General features: G+C 41.3%; 1 protein-coding gene across 1 annotated transcript in view; it reads right to left on the bottom strand.

Moving 5' to 3' along the window:
* Positions 1-19,326, bottom strand: part of ARFGEF3 (ARFGEF family member 3) — a 178,339-nt gene that overhangs the window by 59,908 nt on the left and 99,105 nt on the right. The window contains exons 11-12 of the mRNA XM_039243569.1: positions 8,765-8,877; positions 7,081-7,991 (exon numbers count right to left, since the gene is read on the bottom strand). Of these exons, the coding sequence (XP_039099500.1) occupies positions 7,081-7,991; positions 8,765-8,877 (1,024 nt within the window). The remainder of the gene's footprint in view (positions 1-7,080; positions 7,992-8,764; positions 8,878-19,326) is intronic.

The following is a 19,326-nucleotide window of genomic DNA, read 5'->3' as shown; positions in this document are numbered from 1 at the left end:
GGATGTAGTGAAAAAGGAACCCTCATGCACTGTTGGCAATGTAAATTGGTACAGCCACCATGGATAACAGCATGGAGGTCCCTCAAAAAATATAACTACTATATGATTTAATAACTCCATTACTGAGTATTTACCCAAAGAAAATGGAAGGGATGAAAATATGCACCTCCATGGTTGTTTATTGTATCATTATTTGTAATAACCAAGTATAGAAGCAATCCAAGTGTCCATCCATACATGAATGGATAAAGAAGATGTGGTACACACACACACACACACACACACAAACACAGACAGTGGATTATTATTCAGCCATCAGAAGAATGAGATCCTGCCTTTTGTGACAACATGGATGCATCTTGTGAAATATGCTAAGTGAAAGGTATGCTAAGTGAAATAAGTCAGAGAAAGACAAACCTCTTATGATTTCACTTATATGTGGAATCCAAAACACAAATGCATAAATAAACAAACAAAAAGCAGAAACAGACTTGGTAATTCCAGAGAACAAACTGATGGTGGCCAGAGGGAATGTGAAAGCATAAGCAAAATGGGCCCAGGGGACTGGGAGAAACAGCTTCCAAGTATAGAATGAGTAAGTCATGGGAATAAAAGCCACAGCATAGGGAATGTAGTCAATGGTGTTGTGATATGGTGTATGGTGACAGCGGGGAACTGTACTTGCTGTGAGCATAGTATAATGTATCGACGTGTCCAATCACTGTGTTGTACACCTGTAGCTAGTGTAACATGGTGTCAAGTATATTTCAACTAAAACAAAAAGATTACACTATTTTATGTGGTGACATATTTCTTTAAGTCTATAGTTCTAGTTTTTATATACCATTACTGCTTTATTTTCTGATGATAGAAGCTATAAGAAAGAAAAATGTTTAAGAGATTTGGAAAAAGGTACAAAGAAGAAAAAGAAAATAAAAGCAGTCTGTAATTATACCATCCTGAGATAATTATTAACATTTGATGTTAATTTTGAATCTTTTCAAAACTTACATTATGACCATTAACCATATCATTAAATATTACTTGAAAACATCCTTTCAAATAGCTACATAATTTCATAAATGGAGGTATTATAACTCAGTTAGCTTTCCCCTTATTTAGGGGCATTTAGGTTATTTCTGATATTTTTGCTGTGAAATACTATCATATACATATTGACATATAAATCTCTGCTTCAGTTTCTGTTCCTTTAGTATAAATTCCCGAGATGCTCTTGGGAGCCAACGTGATGACGGGGTTCCATGGGAGTCTGTCAGGACTTGGAAAACTGTCACACATTCGCTGGTCTACAGTCTGTGACTGTACTTTTAATTCCAGCAAGTCAACTCCAGAGGGTTCTGTGTTCTTGAACGGTGTCTCTGATTTACCCATCCATTCATCCTCCGTTCCCCAGCCCATCCAGCCTTGTAGATAGAGTGCAATACTAAGGATAGGTCTCTGAGCCACACCTTGCAGATCTGTACCCTGGCATCACCACTTTGTAGCTGTGTGCCTTGTTTGAATTACTACTTGACGTCTCTGTGCCCCAGTTTTCTCGCCTATAAAACGAGGAGAATAATACTGCCTACCCTATGGGATTATTATGACTATTAAATGAATCAGTATACATAAAACCCTTCATCAATGCAGGGCATACAGGAAGTGCTATGTTCATACTAGCTATTATTGTTCTTACAGATACACATAAATGCTGAAAAACAACTCCAAGAAAAGACGCCAAGATATTTCAGAGGCAATCTCTGGTTAGTATATAATTATGCTTTCTTGTCTTCATATTATATTCTCTAAATTTCATATTTCACAAATGCCAGGGTTTTGGAGGAGGATTTTGTTAGATTACTTATTCCCTAACACTGCTTCCAGAATACTTTTCTTCCTCTCCTTATTAACTTTTTTAATGTTTATTCATTTTTGAGAAAGAGAGAGAGACAGGCAGTGCAAGTGGGGCAGGGGCAGAGAGAGAAGGAGACACAGAATCTGAAGCAGGCTCCAGTCTCTGAGCTGTCAGTACAGAGCCCAATGTGGGGCTTGAACCCATGAACCACAAGATCATGACCTGAGCTGAGGTCAGAAACTTAACCAACTGAGCCACCCAGGTGCCCCATTCCTCCTCTTATTAAAGCACAGAAACCAACTGACTCCACCAGTCATCTTGGTAAATGAGGAACCGTTAGGTCAAAGTCATATGTTAACAATGGGAGGGCAGAGAGCCTCACGGGGCGCAGGACAGCCTACCTCAGGCATAATTTAGGGGAAATAAGTAGAATCTTTTTCTTAAACACTTGAGTTTTCCACTAACTATAAACAAATCCAATCCTAACTGACAGAGAGGCAGGATAACACATTCACTTACTTATTGGAGGTCTTCTTCCTGTATTTTACCTCTTGTATTCCAGAAAGATACTGAGTTCCATTTGTATTACCATCTCCTGGGCTATTTAAATCCCCGGGCCAAAAAACTGAAGCTGGAAAGAGCATACTTGCCTTCCTGGTTTTGCACCCACAAAGCCAAAACTCCTTCCAGAAACTGTGTCCCATTCCCAGAAGGCAGTGAGAGGAGGGAGTAAGCAGTGAGGCAGAGGAACGAGACTCCTCAATGGGCAGGGGATGGAGGTCTGTCAGTGGCTTTCCGCGGCCTGGCAGTGCCGGGGGGCCTGGGCAGGGCCCCAGAGGAGGACAGACAGTGGTGCCCAGCCTTGACAGAGCAGCCCAGGCCCCACGCTGGCAAGTCGGGCAGTAAGATCATGGGTACCAAGGAGTCTGTGAAACAGACAATGGGGGATCCCTGGCCACGTGAGAGGCAAAAGGTCTCCCTGTGCAGATCCCACATGAGCCCCAGCTTCTGGTTTTTGCCCTGGAATGGAGACCCGAGGGATAGGATCAAATGCTTGGCCCGCCAGGCTGGCTGGGTGTCTGGAGTCAGATTTGCTGTAGTTTAAAGAAACAGACATTTCTTGCATAATGGAGATTCATACTCGCTGTACGATCTTTTATGAAATCTACATTATAAATATCAAATCGCTTGTAATGAGCCATACATGCGGCCACGGGGAATCTCAAGATCGTAACTGAACACCACTAACTGAAGGAACGGCAATCCCAAAGCCAAACGCCCATGCACCGCAATTCATTGCTGTGCGAGGCTGGCTCTTGCCTTTTCGTCCCCAAGGAGCCACCTTGCACAGATGCACTCTGTTCTATGCCGGAAGAGGCAGGCACTTCTGCAACTGTCCCAGCTCATGTCCACTAACCATCTTTATAAAACCCATTTTGTCTGAAGGTTTTCAAGCTCCCCCACCGTGAGAAACTAACAGGTTTCAAACGAAAGGCTCTCTTGAATCATGTGCAATTAAGGGAGCTCATTTTAACTGTATGTTAGTTGTCTGAGGACAGGAGTGTCTGAGAAATGGTGAGTGAGTCTGATCTCAGCCAGCAGGACAGACCCTGATAACAAGTCAGGGACAAGCGCTCAGTGGGAGTTGTTGGCAAAATAAGGTTTAAAGCTTTTGAGAAGTAAATAATGAGCAAAATATCTGGGCTGTCACTCAGGGAGGCTGTCTCTTCTCCCGGTCTCCTGTTACTTTTTAAACTTTGTCTTGGGTGAACAAAGGCCATCTGCCCTCTCCCTGGTCCCTGCGGGGTACAGATATTTCTTTTTTTTTACTAATCTTTCACATTGGAGGTGATGCTCGCATGCGCACTGGACCCAAGCCAGCGTCCGGCAGCTTTGGATGACCCACAGCTATGGGCAATGTGGTCCATTAAACCACAGCGGTCTCTGAGAAGAACGAGCTTATTGGTAGCAGAACCACAGAGTGATGGGGCTGTAATTTGGAAAGACAGACCAACTCCTAACTGCTGAAAGCATTGTGGAGGTGACTAGACCTTAAAAGACAAACAACTAAAACAGTTACAGGCAATTACTAAAAATTATATTCGGAAACAATGAAGAGATTTTGAAGTGTCTTTTCGATGTTTTGATTCCTACGTGTAAAAATTAAGGTGACAACAACATATTGGGTCTGGTGGGACATTTTACTGACCTCTAAAATTTGAGCAGTTTGCAACTTCCGTGGGGCCACATTCTGGCCAAATAAAACATTCATTCGAGCTCTTTTTGGCATGTATTGTAAACAAGTATTGATTTTACAGGCACAAAAACACAAATGTTAAGATTTGCTCTAGCTCCAAATTTTATAAAAGGCTTTGCTAGGATTACATTTCCTAGCTCTCATAGGAGATGAAGCAGGGCCCTTGTGAGTCCGTCTTTCCTGGTATGACAACTCATTTATCTGGAATTACTTGGGGATGTTGTTTGTAAATATGACGTTATCTGAATGTTAGATCTTACATTATTTGATTGCTGAAATTTCTGCAGCTGAGTTACTTTGTATGGATTATTTTAATTCTAAATAGAAGGCCTTAAATATAATTTTACCATTTCTTTTTTTTTTTAATGTTTTATTTATTTCTAGGAGAGAGAGAGAGAGAGACAGCATGAGCAGGGGAGGGTCAGAGAGAGAGGGAGTCACAGACTCTGAAACAGGCTCCAGGCTCTGAGCTGGCAGTCAGCACAGAGCACGACGCAGGGCTCAAACCCACGAACCGTGAGATCATGACTTAAGCGAAAGTCGGACGCTTAACCGACTAAGCCACCCAGGCGCCTCATAATTTTACCATTTCTTGATGATTCAAGGCCATCATTATTGCAACCGGTGGTGGTGCTGTGATCTGATACACAGCTGCTCTTTGGGACCACTGATGTCTGCTGGCCTGTGTGCCTTGGGACCAGGGACACCAAGCTGGTCAGAGCAGGCTGCTGGGCCCCCCTCTCCTGGTGCATATTTCTAGGTGAGAAGAAGTATTCAGAGGCCCCATGGGCTCAGGGTCCCTACCAAGCCCCATCCAAAGGGAAGTGAACATTCCTTCCAACTCAGGCTTTACTCATGACTCCTTCAGCCCATCAACTATTTCACATGTTAGGGGACCAAAGTGCAAGCTCATGAATCTACAGTCAATAAATATTTATTGAGAATAAGACATGCATATCTTATGGCCCCTGGTTCAGAGCACAGTGAAGCTTCTCTATAAGTGTTGACTAAGTGTGTGTGTGTGTGTGTGTGTGTGTGTGTGTGTGTGTGTGTGTTTGACGGGGAGAGAGAGAGAGAGAGAGAGAGAGATGCATACTAGCAATGTTCAATAAAACAGTGTCAAACTTAATGACGGTGGCATAAAAGATCTTAGGGATGAATATAATTTTTAAGAAGAATATTTATACATTATCTCAGTGTTTAAATGAAACATGAAATTTGCATGTGTGTGTCCCTTCACACAAATCAAAGATCCCAACTTTATTTTTGTTTCTAACTCCAAAAGAAAAAATATGAAGAAAAAATGTCAGGTAGCCTCAAAAATAGGTATCTTCATGTCTTACAAAGAGGCACAGCGCAGTTAGTAAACCTCAGAAATTATATGCATCTCTTTCTAACCTCCAGATAGGTTGAGAAATCCAGAAGTATTAGTCTAGGGTTAAAATTTCTGTATTTCTGCTGGTGCTTACAACCTTGGATCATTCTTATATTTAAAAGTAAATATACCTCAAATACACCTGGATTAAAGTGTCTTTTTCTGTCCTTTTGACAAAGGACACTCTAGTCAGTTTCTTAAAGATACTTATTAAGCTACCTCTTAACAACACAGCAGTCAGCTTTGACCAAGTTCCAGTAACTGGACTAGAATTTGTTTTGTACCTCTGTGTGATGTGGTCTTTGTTGGAAGATCAAAATGAGTTAGACATGGCTGGAGTGCTCACGGAGCTGAAAGTACAGAGAGGGGAAGGTGGATGCATTCACGAGTAACTATGACAAATGTGGTGCGTGCAATGACAAACACATGCTCAAGGCTCAGTGATGGAAGAGCAAATGGTGATCTTGACTTTGGGAAGTTCTGTGTTTGTTCTCAGGGTTAGTCCTTTCTATGTGAGCACAAGCCCAGCAAGGTCCATCCACCTCAGTCGTCTGTGGTCAAGAGACCCTTAAATGTCAGGGGAAGGCACAGTTGAACACCCAAGAACCAGGTACTCAGTTATTCCTGCCATAAAGATTTTCCACTCTTCCTTCCTTTCTTTCTGTAGTACTGTGAGAGAACAGAAAGTATATATATTGGTCTGTGCCCGTTTCTTGGCACACAGCTCCTAAAAAATCCTTATAATTTCCTAAGTGACATGAACCCTAGATGCATCTCTTGTTCTGATATTGGTCTTTGACCCCATCCCGATTCCTAAAACCCTTGTAAATGCCTAAGTGACAAGAGCACTAGGGACATCTTTTGTTCCAAGGAGGCAACTCTGGGTGGGCTCCTGGATGGGGGCTGGTCTCCAGAATGACCAAGATGCTGGAATATCAGATGCTGGAAGTTCAGACTATATTGGGAAGACAGCCTACATCTGATCCAAGGCCGCTTTTAAATTAGCTTTACAGGGGCGCCTGGGTCGCTCAGTCAGTTAAGCGTCTGACTCTGGATTGCAGCTCAGGTCATGATGTCACCATTTGTGAAGACTGAGCCCCGTGAGGGGCTCTGTGTGGATATCAACGAATCTGCTTGGGATTCTCTCTCTCTCTGTGCCCCTCCCGCACTTCTGCTCTTTCAAAATAGATAAACTTGAAAAATGAGTTTGCAAAGTGATATACCAAAAGTGCAATGCTTTGTGATTTTTAGACACTAAGGAATAGAAACAAACATACTAAGAACTGAATGTTTTGAGAGTCAGATTGTCATTTTGTCTCAGTCAGCAGCAGCTTTCTAGAATGCAGTTACCTCTTACTGGTTGCTCTGCATGGTATACATCTATCAACCTTGGAATATTCCAGCCATTGACTGCCCAGGATTCGAACAAACCGCCACCAGTAAGTCTTACGATCTTTGCTCTCTTCAAATACAAGAAACCTCAAGAGTCATTAGGATGCTTTGAGCACCTGAAGTAAGGCAGGATGGTAATTTCCCATCGAGGCCGAATGCTCTGAATACTCTGACTCTATGGCAAAAGCTTATTCTACAAACCTGAGCAGAAGGTGGAGGCGAAGTTCTGGAGGGCGGTGTCCACCTCTTCCACGCTGGGCAGGGCCAGCAGGCGGGGCAGGAGGCTTTCCAGGGACTGCAGGAACAGCCTGGCGCTGTGCTGGTCGGCCTCCTGGTTCTTCAACAGTTTCAGGGACAGAGCAGCAGTCCGCAGGGACCTGTGGCCCAGGCAGTCCCGAGGGGTCTGCTCTTCGTCGGCCAGGGAGCCGTTGTCTGACCCGATGTCCGACACATCGGACCGGCCCGAGTCCTTCTCTGCCGCCATCGAGTACTGATCACAGGAGTCGAACTCGGTCCGCGAAAGGTCCTGGTCATCTACACTGAAATTGCTCTCGCTGTACCGGGAGCCGTAGGACCTCATTCTGCAGTCCACCGACAGGAAGTTTGTTATGTCGGGGTAGGCAACTGTGTGGCTCCTCTGGACCACGTCCGGCTGGTCGACCGCTTCGGGCTCCGACACTTTGCTCAGGGTCTCCTTGCTCTCCGGCTGGGCCGGAGACTTGAGGCTGTGCTTGTGGTTGTCGGAGCGGTCCTCGGGCGTGGTCTGGCCCAGCTCGCCCTCCAGAGTGGTCTGGCCCGTGTCTGTGGTCACACTGATGCTGATGTCGGGGCTCCTCTCATTCCCCGCCTCCCATGGCGTGTGCTCCGAGGACAGGATGCGCCGCTGCCAGCGGAAGTCGGCCTCGTTGATCTCCATGGAGTCCCGGCTCCACTCTGCCCCGTCCTTGAGCTCCTCCAAGCGCAGCAACAGGAGCTGTACTTGGCCTTCGCTCAAGCCCTTGCCCTGGCTCAGCTCGTCCAAGGCCCCGAGCAAGGTGCAGACACAGGACACGGCGGCATAGCAAGCCTCGATGCCACCCTTGATGCATGCTTCGGTCATGCCATCCATGATGCTAAGGGTTCAAGGGAGAAAACAACATCAGCATGGGAAACGTGGAAGAATGCTCCAGAATGAACAAGGCGTGAGTCTGGCAAACAGGACACAGTATTCAAAACAGATCCTCTGCTCTACATGATATGAAATGGTCTGGGCAAAAAGTAAAATGAAACCAATATGCTCAGGCTGGCAGAGGACACCCTCCAGGTAAAGTGGCCCACCTTGAATCACATGCCCTCTTGGTTGGCTGGTTTATCTGGAGACACACAAAACTCCCAGGCAGGAGTTTGTAATCTCTACAAGGACAGACACTGTATAATCTCACTTTTGGATTATGTTCATTTTTTTCAAAAAGCACGCAGTTGTAATGGCTATATGATAATGAGGACACCCTCTATCAAACAAACATATTCCTGAACAGATGCAGGTGACTACAACTACTGCAAATCAGATGATGTTCCATTTTCTAGGGGAGCTACAAGTAGAGGAATCTTACAGCTATAGCACTGGAATTCAAAACGTTTTCCCCCAACATAACCCTATGAATAATTTTTGTACATTTCATTTTGTACACTGCATTTAGCTCAGCATGACAATATGGAAAGTTACGGGATTATACTAAATTGAGATAAGACTTCTCATATGGCTTGTGGGAACATTATTAAACAATAACACTCCATGTAAGGCAGACTCGTAAACATTTCAGGGACTTAAAAAACAAGGTCAAGTGTATTCAGAGAAGCATCGCTCGCCAAGCAATAGTAGATGGAAAAGGGGAATGTATCATACAGTTTGAGAAGATCCAGATGGGACTTTCTTTTTGAAATTGATCTTTTTCTGGATTCTTGTTCAGTAGAGCTGGGTCCTGCCAAATCACAGAGGCGCTGTGGGCTCCCAAGTAGCTTTAAGAAAAAAAAAAATAACAGTAAAGTGAGTATGATAAAAAAGTACAAGGTTTTAAAACTGTGAGTTCAAAGAAACATATACTTTCTTTATTGATTGATACACTCTAAAAAAAAAAACCGTCAACTATTTGGAACTAGAAATCTTAAAACTGATCTAAGTATTCATCTTGTCACAGAGTATGCATAGGGTTCCCAGGTCCTCAGTTCAGGACTGGCTTAGACAAATTTTCGAAGGGGTTGTTTCAAAACCTTTTAGAGCACAGAACAATAAAGCACTTTCTTCTATGTTCTTTAGTGAGAATGGCCTCTAATGTAACTTCCCTCTACTCTTTGTCTCACTTGGCTATCAGAGTTAGCTAGCTGCAAAAACTGGATTGATTAAGTGTACATGGAACATTCTCCAGGATAGATCATATGTGAGGGCACAACACAAGTCTTAAGTTTAAGAGAACTGAAATCATATCAGGAGTCTTTTCTGACCCCATTGGCATGAAGCTAGAAATTACATGAAGAAAACTGGAAAATTCACAAATATGTGAATTACAAACAACATGCTACCAAACAACTAATGGGTCAAAAAAGAAATCGAAAGAGAAATTAAAAAATACCTTGAGACAAACCAAAATGGGAATACAACATCCCCAAATTTATGGGATGCAGAAAAAGCAGTTTCAAGAGAAAAATTTGAAGCAGTAAATGCCTACTTCAAAAAATAAGTAAAGTCTCAAACAATAATGTAACATTATTCTTTACGGAACTAGAAAAAGAACAGGTGAAGCCTAAAGTTAGTAGAAAGAAGTAAATAAGAAAGGTTACAGCAGGGATAAATGAAACAGAGACTAAAAAATGATAGAGAAGATCGATGAAACTAAAAGTTGGTTCTTTGGAAAGATAAAATTGACACACTTTTACTAGACTCACCAGGAAAAAAAAACTGGAAGATTTAAATAAAATCAGAAATGAAAGAGGAGATCTTACAACTGATACCACAGAAATACAAAAGATCCCGAGACTCCTATAAACAATTATATGTCAACAAATTGGACCACCTACAAGACAAGAACTACATTTCTAGAAATACACAACCTACCAAGAATGAATCATAAAGAAATAGAATATCTGAATAGACCAATTACTGGTAAGGAGATTGAATCAGTAATCAAAAACCTTCCAACTAACAAAAGTCCAAGACCAGATGACTTAACCAGTGAATTCTACCAAACATTCAAAAAATATCAATCCTTCTCAAACTCTTCCAAAAAACAGAAAAGAAGGAGACTCTCTTTTAAAAAAAAATTTTTTTTTCTTAGTGTTTATGTATTTCTGAAGAGCATGCACAGGAGAGGAACAGGGAGAGAAGACGACACAGAATCTGAAGCCGGCTCTAAGCTCTAAGCTGTCAGCAGATAGCCCAATGCGAGGCTCAAAATCACTAGCCATGAGACCACGACCTGAGCTGAAGTCAGACACTTAACTGACTAAGCCACTCAGACACCTCAGGAGGGGGCTCTTTCAAATTCATTTTATAAGGCTATCATTACCCTCATACGAAAACTTGACAAGGACACCACAAGAAGAGGAAATTATAGGCCAATATCTCTGATGAACATAAATGCAAAAATTCTCCATAAAATGTGATCCAACTAAATTCAACAATGTATTAAAAGGGTCATACCCCATAATCAAATGGGATTTATTCTAGGGATGCAAACATGGTTCAAGTGACTGAACCACAAATTAGTCACGCAATTCACAATACTAACAAAGTGAAGGACAAAATGAAAAGATAATTTCAACTGATGCAGAAAAAGCATTTCACAGAATTGCACATCCTCTTATGATAAAAACTTGCAAAAAGGTGGGTGGAGAGGGAATGTATGTCAACATAATAAAGGCCATATATTACAAACCGCATCCTAGTCAACAGGAAGAAGCTCAAAGTTTTTCCTCTAAGATCAGGAAAAAGACACGGATGCCAATCTTACCACTTTTATTCAACATAGTATCGTCACTCCTAGCTACAGCAATCAGGCAAGAAAAAGAAATAAAAGGCACCCAAGCTGGAAAGGAAGAAGTAAAACTGTCACTATTTGCAGATGGCAGGATAGTATATATAGAAAACCCCAGAGACTCAAAAAACAGTTAGAACTAACAAATGAATTCAGTGAATTTGCAGGATACAAAATCAGCATATAAAAATCTGTTGCATTTCCATACACTAATGAGCTATCAGAAAGAGAAATCAAGAAAATAACCCTATTTACAAAGCATCGAAAATAATGAAATGCCTAGGAATAAATTTAATCAAGGAGGGGAAAGACTGGTACACTGAAAACTACAAGGCATTAATAAAATAAATTGAAGATGGCACAAATAAATGGGAAGATATTCTCTGCTCATGGATTAAAAGAACTAATATTGTTAAAATGTTCTTACTACCCAGACCAATCTACAGATTCAGGGCAATATCTACCAAATTTCCAATGGCATTTTTCACAGAAATAGAACAATCAGTCCTGAAATTTGTAGGGACCCACAGAAGACCTGAAAGAGCCAAAGCAATCTTGAGAAAGAAGAGCAAAGCAGGAGGCATCACACCCTGTGATTTCAAACTGTATTGCAAAGCTACAATAATTAAAACATTACAGAACTGGCATAAAAACAGATACACAGATGAAAAAGAATGGAATAGAATGCCTAGAAATAAGCCTATACGTATATGTCAATTAATATAAAACAAAGGAGGCAAGAATATGCAATAGTAAAAGGACAACCCCTTCAACAAGTGGTGCTTGGAAAGCTGGACAGCCGCGAGCAAAAGAATGAAAATGGACTGCTCTCTTCCACCATACACAAAAATTAACTCAAGATGGATTGAAAGCTTGGATGTAAGACTTGCGACCATAAAACTCTTAGAAGAAAACCCAGGCAGTAAGCCCCTTGACACGAGTCTTGCAGATGATTCTTAAAATCTGACACAATGTAAAAACAACAAAAGCAAAACTAATCATGTGGGACTACATCATATTAAAAAGCTTCTGCACGCAAAGGAAACCCGTGACGAGACGAAAAGGCCACATATTGAAAGTATTTGCAAGTCATGTATCTGATAAGGGGTTAATATCCAAAATACAGAAAGAACTCATATAACTCAATAAAAAGACAAAAAAAACAAACAATCCAATTTTAACACTGGGCAGAGGACCTGAGTAGCCAAGTAACCATTTCTCCAAAGAATACATACAGATGGCCAATGGACACATGAAAAGATGTTCAGCATCAATAATCATCTGGGAAATGCAAATCAAAACCTCAATAAGAGTACTTCATACTTGTTAGAATGGCTGTTATCAAAAACACAAGGGGTGTCTAGGTGGCTCAATCAGTTAAGTATCTGAGTCTTAGTTTCAGTTCAGGTCATGATCTCATGGTTCATGGGATCAAGCCCCATATCGGGCGCTGTGCCGATAGCATGGAGCCTGCTTCGGATTCTCTCTCTCCCCTTCTCTCTCTCCACCTCTCTCCCATTCATGTGTGTGTTCTCTCACTAAATAAATAAACTTTAAAAAAAAGGCTAGAAAAAAACAAGTGTTGGCAAGGAAGTGGAGAAACAAGAACCCTTGTGCGTAGTTGGTGGGAATGTAAATTGGTACGGTCACTATGATAAACAGTATGAAGGTTTATTAAAAAACTAAAATACACTGTCATATAATCCATCAATTCCACTTCTGGATATTTATCTGAAGAAAATGAAAACACAGAGTCAAAAAAGATACATGTACCTCCATGGTCATTGCATCATTATTTACAACAGCCAAAACATGCAAACAACCTAAGTATCTCTCAGTGGATAGGTGGATAAAGAAGATGTGGCAACCCCCCCCCCCCACACACACACAGGAATACTACTTAACTACAAAAAAGAATGAAATCTTGCCATTTGTGACAATGTGGAGGAAACTAGAGGGTATTATGCTAAGTGAAATAAGTCAGAGAAAGACAAATACTGTCTAATCTCTCTTGTAATCTTAAAAACAAAACAAAACAAAAAATAAACAAAAGAGCAAGCTCATAGGTACAGAAAATTGATTGTTGGTTGTGAGAGGTGAAAGGTGCAGGGATGGAAAAAAATGGCTGAAGGGGGTCAAAAGGTAAAACAACTTTTAAACAAATTAAAAAACATGTGTTGAGAGTATTCCCTTTCTATTCTTTGGAAAATTTCATGTATTATTAGAATTATCCATTCCTTAAGTGTTGGTATAACTTGTTTTTAAAGTCGTATGGGGCCAGTGTTTTGTTTTGGGTTTTTTTTATGGAAAGATTTTTAACTACTGATTCAAGTTTTGAAACATTTCAGAACTATTTAGGACCTCAATTTCTCAGCTTGTTAAAGTCTGTGTTATTTCCTTTTTTCTTCTTTTTTTATGAATATAATTTATTGTCAAATTGGCTTACATACAGCATCCAGTGTGCATCCCAACAAGTGCCCCCCTCAATGCCCATCAACCATTTTCCCTCTTCTTCATCCCCTCAACCACCCTTAGTTTGTTCTCTGTATTTAAGAGTCTCTTGTGGTTTGCCTCTCTCCCTCTCTGTTTGTATCTATTTTTCCCTCTTCCTTTCCCCCATGGTCTTCTGTTCAGTTTTTCAAGATCCACATATGAGTAAAAAAAATATATATATCTGTCTTCTCTGACTTATTGCACTCAGCATAATACCCTCCAGTTCCATCCGCGTTGCTGCAAATGGCAGGATTTCATTCTTTCTCATTGCCAAGTAGTGTTCCATTGAATATACGAACCACATCTTCATTATCCGTTCATCAGTTGATGGACATTTAGGCTCTCTCCACAATTTGGCTATTGTTGAGAGCGCTGCTGGGGTCCATGTGCCCCTGTGCCTCAGCACTCCTGTATCCTTTGCATAAATTCCTAGCAGTGCTATTGCCGGGTCATAGGGTAGCTCTATTTTTAATTTTTTGAGATACTTCCACACTGTTTCCCAGAAGGCTGTGTTATTTCCTAGGGATTTATCTATTTTACCTAAGTTTTCAAGTTTATGGGACTCAGTGGCCTTAATATCTTAATTTCGTCAATGTTTATAATATTTATAGTTCCATGTGTGTTTTCATTCTTTCTATTTAGTTGTTTTTACCTATTCTGGAATTTTGTGATTGCTGTTATGAAGAGTTTTGCAACTTCCTTAGTTTTTTTTAGAGCCCTGATATTTTTCACTTTATTGATCCACTATATTTGCTTTTTATCACATTACTTCCTGCTTTTATCCTTATTTTTCCTCTTTCCTACTTTCCTTGAATTAAATCTGCTCTTCTTTTCCCAACTATTTAACTTGGAGAATCCCAACAATTTAACTGTTCCCAACTATTTAATTTTAGGCTTCCTAGCTCTTAATATAAGTATTTTAACCTATTAATATCCTTGTTATGTACTACTTGGCTACATCCTACACGTTTTCACATACAGAATTTTCCTTACTATTCAGTTCTAATTAAGTATTATTTCCATGTGTTAGAGGTCTTTACAGAAAATTTTATTCTGAGGCTAATTCAGGAAAGGATTGGGCTAAATGTATTGTAACTGACTTTCTGTCATTATGTCCATTATTTCCAAGGTGATTTATGCTCACAGGAAAAGGTATATTAAGTAGAAAAAGTTACATCTTAAAGGGCACTTCTCTTTCCCTCCCTCCTTCCACATTTCTTTCGAACCCCAGAAATTGGGAACTTCTACTCTCTTGGAGGCACAAAAATAAAGTTTCCAACTTTTCACATTTTATTTTTTTAATCAAAAATATATTTATTTTCCTTCAGGAATAGAATTTAATGATTTGTCACTTATATAGAACACCCAGTGCTCACCCAACCAGTGTCTTCCTTAGTGCCCCTTGCCCATTTAGCCTTTTCCCTAACCCAACACCTACCAGCAACCCTCAGTTTGTTCTCTCTATTTAAGAGTCTCTGATGGTTTGTCTCCCTCTCTTTGTATTATTTTTGCTTACCTTGCCTTATGTTAATCTGTTTTGTATCTTAAATCCCACATATGAATGAAATAATATGATATTTGTCTTTCTCTGACTGACTTGTTTTGCTTAGCATAATAAAACTCTAGTTCCACCCACATTGCCGCAAATGGCAGGATTTCATTCTTTTTGATCACCGAGTAATATTCCATTAAATATATATACCACATCCTCTTTATCCACTCATCAGTCAATGGATGTTTGGACTCTTTCCATACTTTGGCTATTGTTGATAGTGCTGCTATAAACATTGGGGTGCATGTGCCCCTCTGAATCAGCATTTTTGTATCCTTTGGATAAACATCTGATAGTGCAATTGCTGGGTCCCAGGGTAGTTCTATCTTTAATTTTTTGAGGAGCCTCCATACTGTTTTCCAGAGTGGAGAACTGTCTGCACCAGTTTGCGTTCCCACCAGCAGTGCAGAAGGAGTCTGTATCCTTTCTCTGCATCCTCAACAACATCTGTCACTGCTTGAGTTCCATTGATCTGGTGCCTGTTTTTGTGCCAGTACATACTGCCTTGATGATTACAGTTTGTAATACAATTTGAAGTCCAGAATTATGATGCTTCCATCTTTGGTTTTCTCTCTCAGGATTACTTTGGCTAGTCAGGGTCTTTTCTGGTTCCATATAAAGTTTAGGATTGTTTGTTCTAGCTCCGTGAAGAATGCTGGTGTTATTTTAATAGGCATTGGACTGAATATGTAGATTGTTTTGGGCAGTATCGACTCTCCACATTTTATCTTTTTGAATTATTTTAATGTTTATTTTTGAGATAGAGTCAAAGAACCAGTGGGGGAGGGGCAGAGAGAGAGAGGGAGACACAGAATCTGAAGCAGACTCCAAGCTCTGAGATGTCAGCACAGAGCCCAACGCAGGACTCAAACGCAGGACTCAAACCCAGGACCCGAGCTATGATATCATGACCTGAGCTGAAGTCTGACACTAAACTGAGCCACCCAGGCGCCTCTTATATTTTTTGACATTGAAAGTGTCAAGTCTCCCTCACCCCTCTCCCTCCCTTTCCTCTCCCGTTTTTCCTTTCTCTCCCCCCTGTCCTACCTCCTCCCTCTTCTCCCTCACACCCCTACTCATTCTCATGCTGCCTGCCAGGCCTGCATCCAAGTGAAGCTGACTGAGTCTACGTGCCTCTAGCTGTCCCATCCCTTGCTAGAAGGGTAAGTGCATTTCAGAGGCATGGCTGTGGGGAACTTCACTTTTCTTGGGGATCTTATTACATTCTTGAATCTAACCTTACCAGTAATAAATTAGATGACATATTTAATTCCCACACTAATCTTGTGTTTATTTCTCAATTGTTGCCAAATAGGGAGGGAAGGGCACTGAGTGACTACACTTCGGAAGAACCCTCAACAACTACTTGAAGAAAGACAAGGCATATTTAATCCCAGCTTCTTCCGGTGGGAATGAGGGATGTGGTATCTGTGTTTGGGGTGTCAAAGGTCTGATTAAAGATTAGGGAAGTCTTTCTGAAGCCCAACCATGAGAGAGAGAAAAGGAAGCAAGGTGTACTATTGTTTGTTGTTCATTTTTTGGGCAAGTGGAAACAGAAAAGAGAATGTACTTCAAAGAACAAAATGTCCTGTCTTTGATTAATGGGCACACAGCGCATATGGCAGAGTGACAAATTACAAAGAGAACAGGGAAATAACACCCCAAGTGTTCAAACTCTGATAGGCTAAACAAACATTCTGGATGCCCAGTGGTTTTCTTTGTGTGCACAGACTGCACATTTTGGTTTCCAGGTTACCAACCTTCCCCAATGATTAGTTGCCATAACAAGTGGAGGCCCCACTTGTCACAATAACCTGGCTCATGTCAGTCTGCTCTGCTCCATGGGGCAGCACTGTCTGGACACACTACTCTGGTGCTGGTGTCTAATTCCAGCCTTGCCCTGTAAGATAATCTTGGGAAGCTAGAAAATCTACGAGAAGAGGAAGACATAATACATTTCCTCCGTAGTCGTAAAGAAATTATTATTCAAAATACATTTAGACACCTTCATACCCTGTATGAAATGTATTTACTTAGCACTCATGCACCAAGTGGATCCACTATAAGCAGCCACACCCCCAGTGCCAGTCAACTCTGAGAGGGAAAGAAAGGTTCCTGCTGCTTACAAAACATCATCTTTGACGATATTCTGCCGTCAGGGCCATCTGTCATTCAGTCAAAACTTACTGAGCACTTACTCTGATTCAGGCACTGCAGTGTTAGATACCAGGTTAGGGGTGGGGAGAGGGCAAATACGGAAGCAAGGTGTACAAAAATGTATTTGAGTAGAAGTTTGTACTACATAATACCGTGAAACATTCAGTGGGATGGGACCTATGATTAATTGCTAAATGATGGAATTTAAAGAGGAACAAAAGTAGTGGTTTGGGGAGGCAGAAGTGTGAAGGAGGGGGATTCTGACAGCAGAGACAGATGTTCTTTGAGCATCGTGGTTCATGTGGCAGCCCTGCTACTCATAAGGACTTTGGGCGAGTAACTTCTACTCATGGAGCCCTAGCTTCCCCATCTAGAAACTGGGAGTAATATTACCTTCCTAAGAGAGTTTGTAAAAAAAAAACTAACTTGAAGTGCCAGCTGGGCCTAGTGCATTTCAATCACCTGCTTGACTCTGGTAAGTAGAATGGCCCATAGGGAGAGAGGCAAGGAGCCTGAATAGAAGTAGGAGCCTGGGAGCTAAACAGAGCAAGGCCAGTCAGATGGGATGAGGGTGATGATGGGAAATGAGAATGATGAGAGAAGGGTCTATAAACTGGGCAGAGTAATTCAGATTTGACGGGAGAGGAACAGGAGCCATGAGAGCCTTAAAAAGAAAATACTGTTAACAGTGGTGACTTATAAGTCTAAGTCCAGAAAGACAAAAGGATGAAAACAGAGAGGCAGCTGACAAGGAGCAGAGCTAGAATTGGAGCCCTAGTCTAGGCGGGAGGTCATGAGGACGAGCTAGTTCCAGCCCCTACGTATGTTTTCCCTTCCTTGGGATGGCAATAAGCCTGCCAAATACTTGTCTAGCCCTTTATGCTTACAGAGTACGTATGCCAACTGTATTGCATTTTGAACCTTTAGAATATTACTGCTATGTACAGATACAAAACTGTAGGTTCAGAGAGTTAAATGCTTCAGCTACTATAACCTAGCTGGGGAGTGGCAGAGAGAGGATCCAAACTCTGTCTCTTAGGCTTAGGAAAGAAGAGGGTAGCTGAGCCAGCAGGGGAACGGGGGCTCCTGGAATCATTGGCATTTCAGTATCAAAGTCAAGTATGATAATAAGTGTGTTGTAGGATAAGACCATGGGTTTCAGGACAGAACAGGGTGTATGCTCTTTCTCCTTCTGTGTGACCTTGGGCAAGTCATTTGACCCTCTGAAGCCTCAGTTTCTCTGTGGGAGGGAAAATTCATTTTTCCTGGCATCATATCTCTACAAGGAGAACATTCAGTGGAATAAAATTCTGGCCCTCCCTCGTCTCTCTCTCACTTCCTGCTGATGGAAGGGGGAGTCTGATCTCACTGTTGCATGTACGGGAAGCTGAGCATGAGTAGCTAGTCTCTTCCTCTTTCTTCTCCTTGAAGATCTGCCTATTCAGAGAAAGCCCATTCCGCTCCCCTGTTTATGAACTTAACAAGGGCAGGGTTGGGTCCCCAAGGGAGCTGGGTGGTGAGAAACTAGTCTAGTCTCACTTGCCTCCAAAGCTGTATTGTGTTCGCCAACCTGGGACTGAGCAGGTATTAAAGCAGACCCTTTGTTTGCACTGTCTGTAGCTGTGATAAAGAAAAGAAATAACAATTTTCGCTAGTAAAAGTTGATATACAACCTAAAAGAGCTATTAAGAATATTAAAGATAATATACGTGAAGTGCTAGGCACAGAGAAGGTAAGGATAAAAAGGTTATTACTGTGTGCTCATAGACTTTCTTAACCACAATTAGATCTGAATCACTCCTTCATTTCTAGAAATGTTGAGTCAGAACTTTCCAAATTTCATTACAGTCAAATTTTGTTAAAGCAACACCAAGAGGCATTTTAAATTTAGCTTTTGAGAAATTGATGAGTGCAAATATTACTTTAAATAAATTAATCCGCAACAAGGGAATTTTGCTACTCTGGGCTTGTTGTTGTTTTGGTATAGGTATCAAAAACAATGGCAAATGAACAAGTTCACAAATACAAAAATGCTGATCTCTTTTCTTTTTGGTTATTTGAGAGATAGCAGAGAAATTCTTATTTGAAGTACTTCCAAAATAACCCTCATTCCTCCCCAAAACCATGAAGGAGAACACTGGGATGGCTGTTACAAGCTGGACAATCTTTACCTTCTCACAGGGGTCATGATGTTTGGGTTATGAGGCCTAAGAAGGAATGAGGCAAAGGGATTCC

Source organism: Hyaena hyaena, unplaced genomic scaffold (assembly GCF_003009895.1).
Source record: "Hyaena hyaena isolate Hyena2069 unplaced genomic scaffold, ASM300989v1 scaffold_229, whole genome shotgun sequence".
NCBI lineage: Eukaryota > Metazoa > Chordata > Mammalia > Carnivora > Hyaenidae > Hyaena > Hyaena hyaena.
The sequence above is the reverse complement of the archived record's forward strand: the minus strand, read 5'-3'. Positions and strand labels throughout refer to the sequence as shown.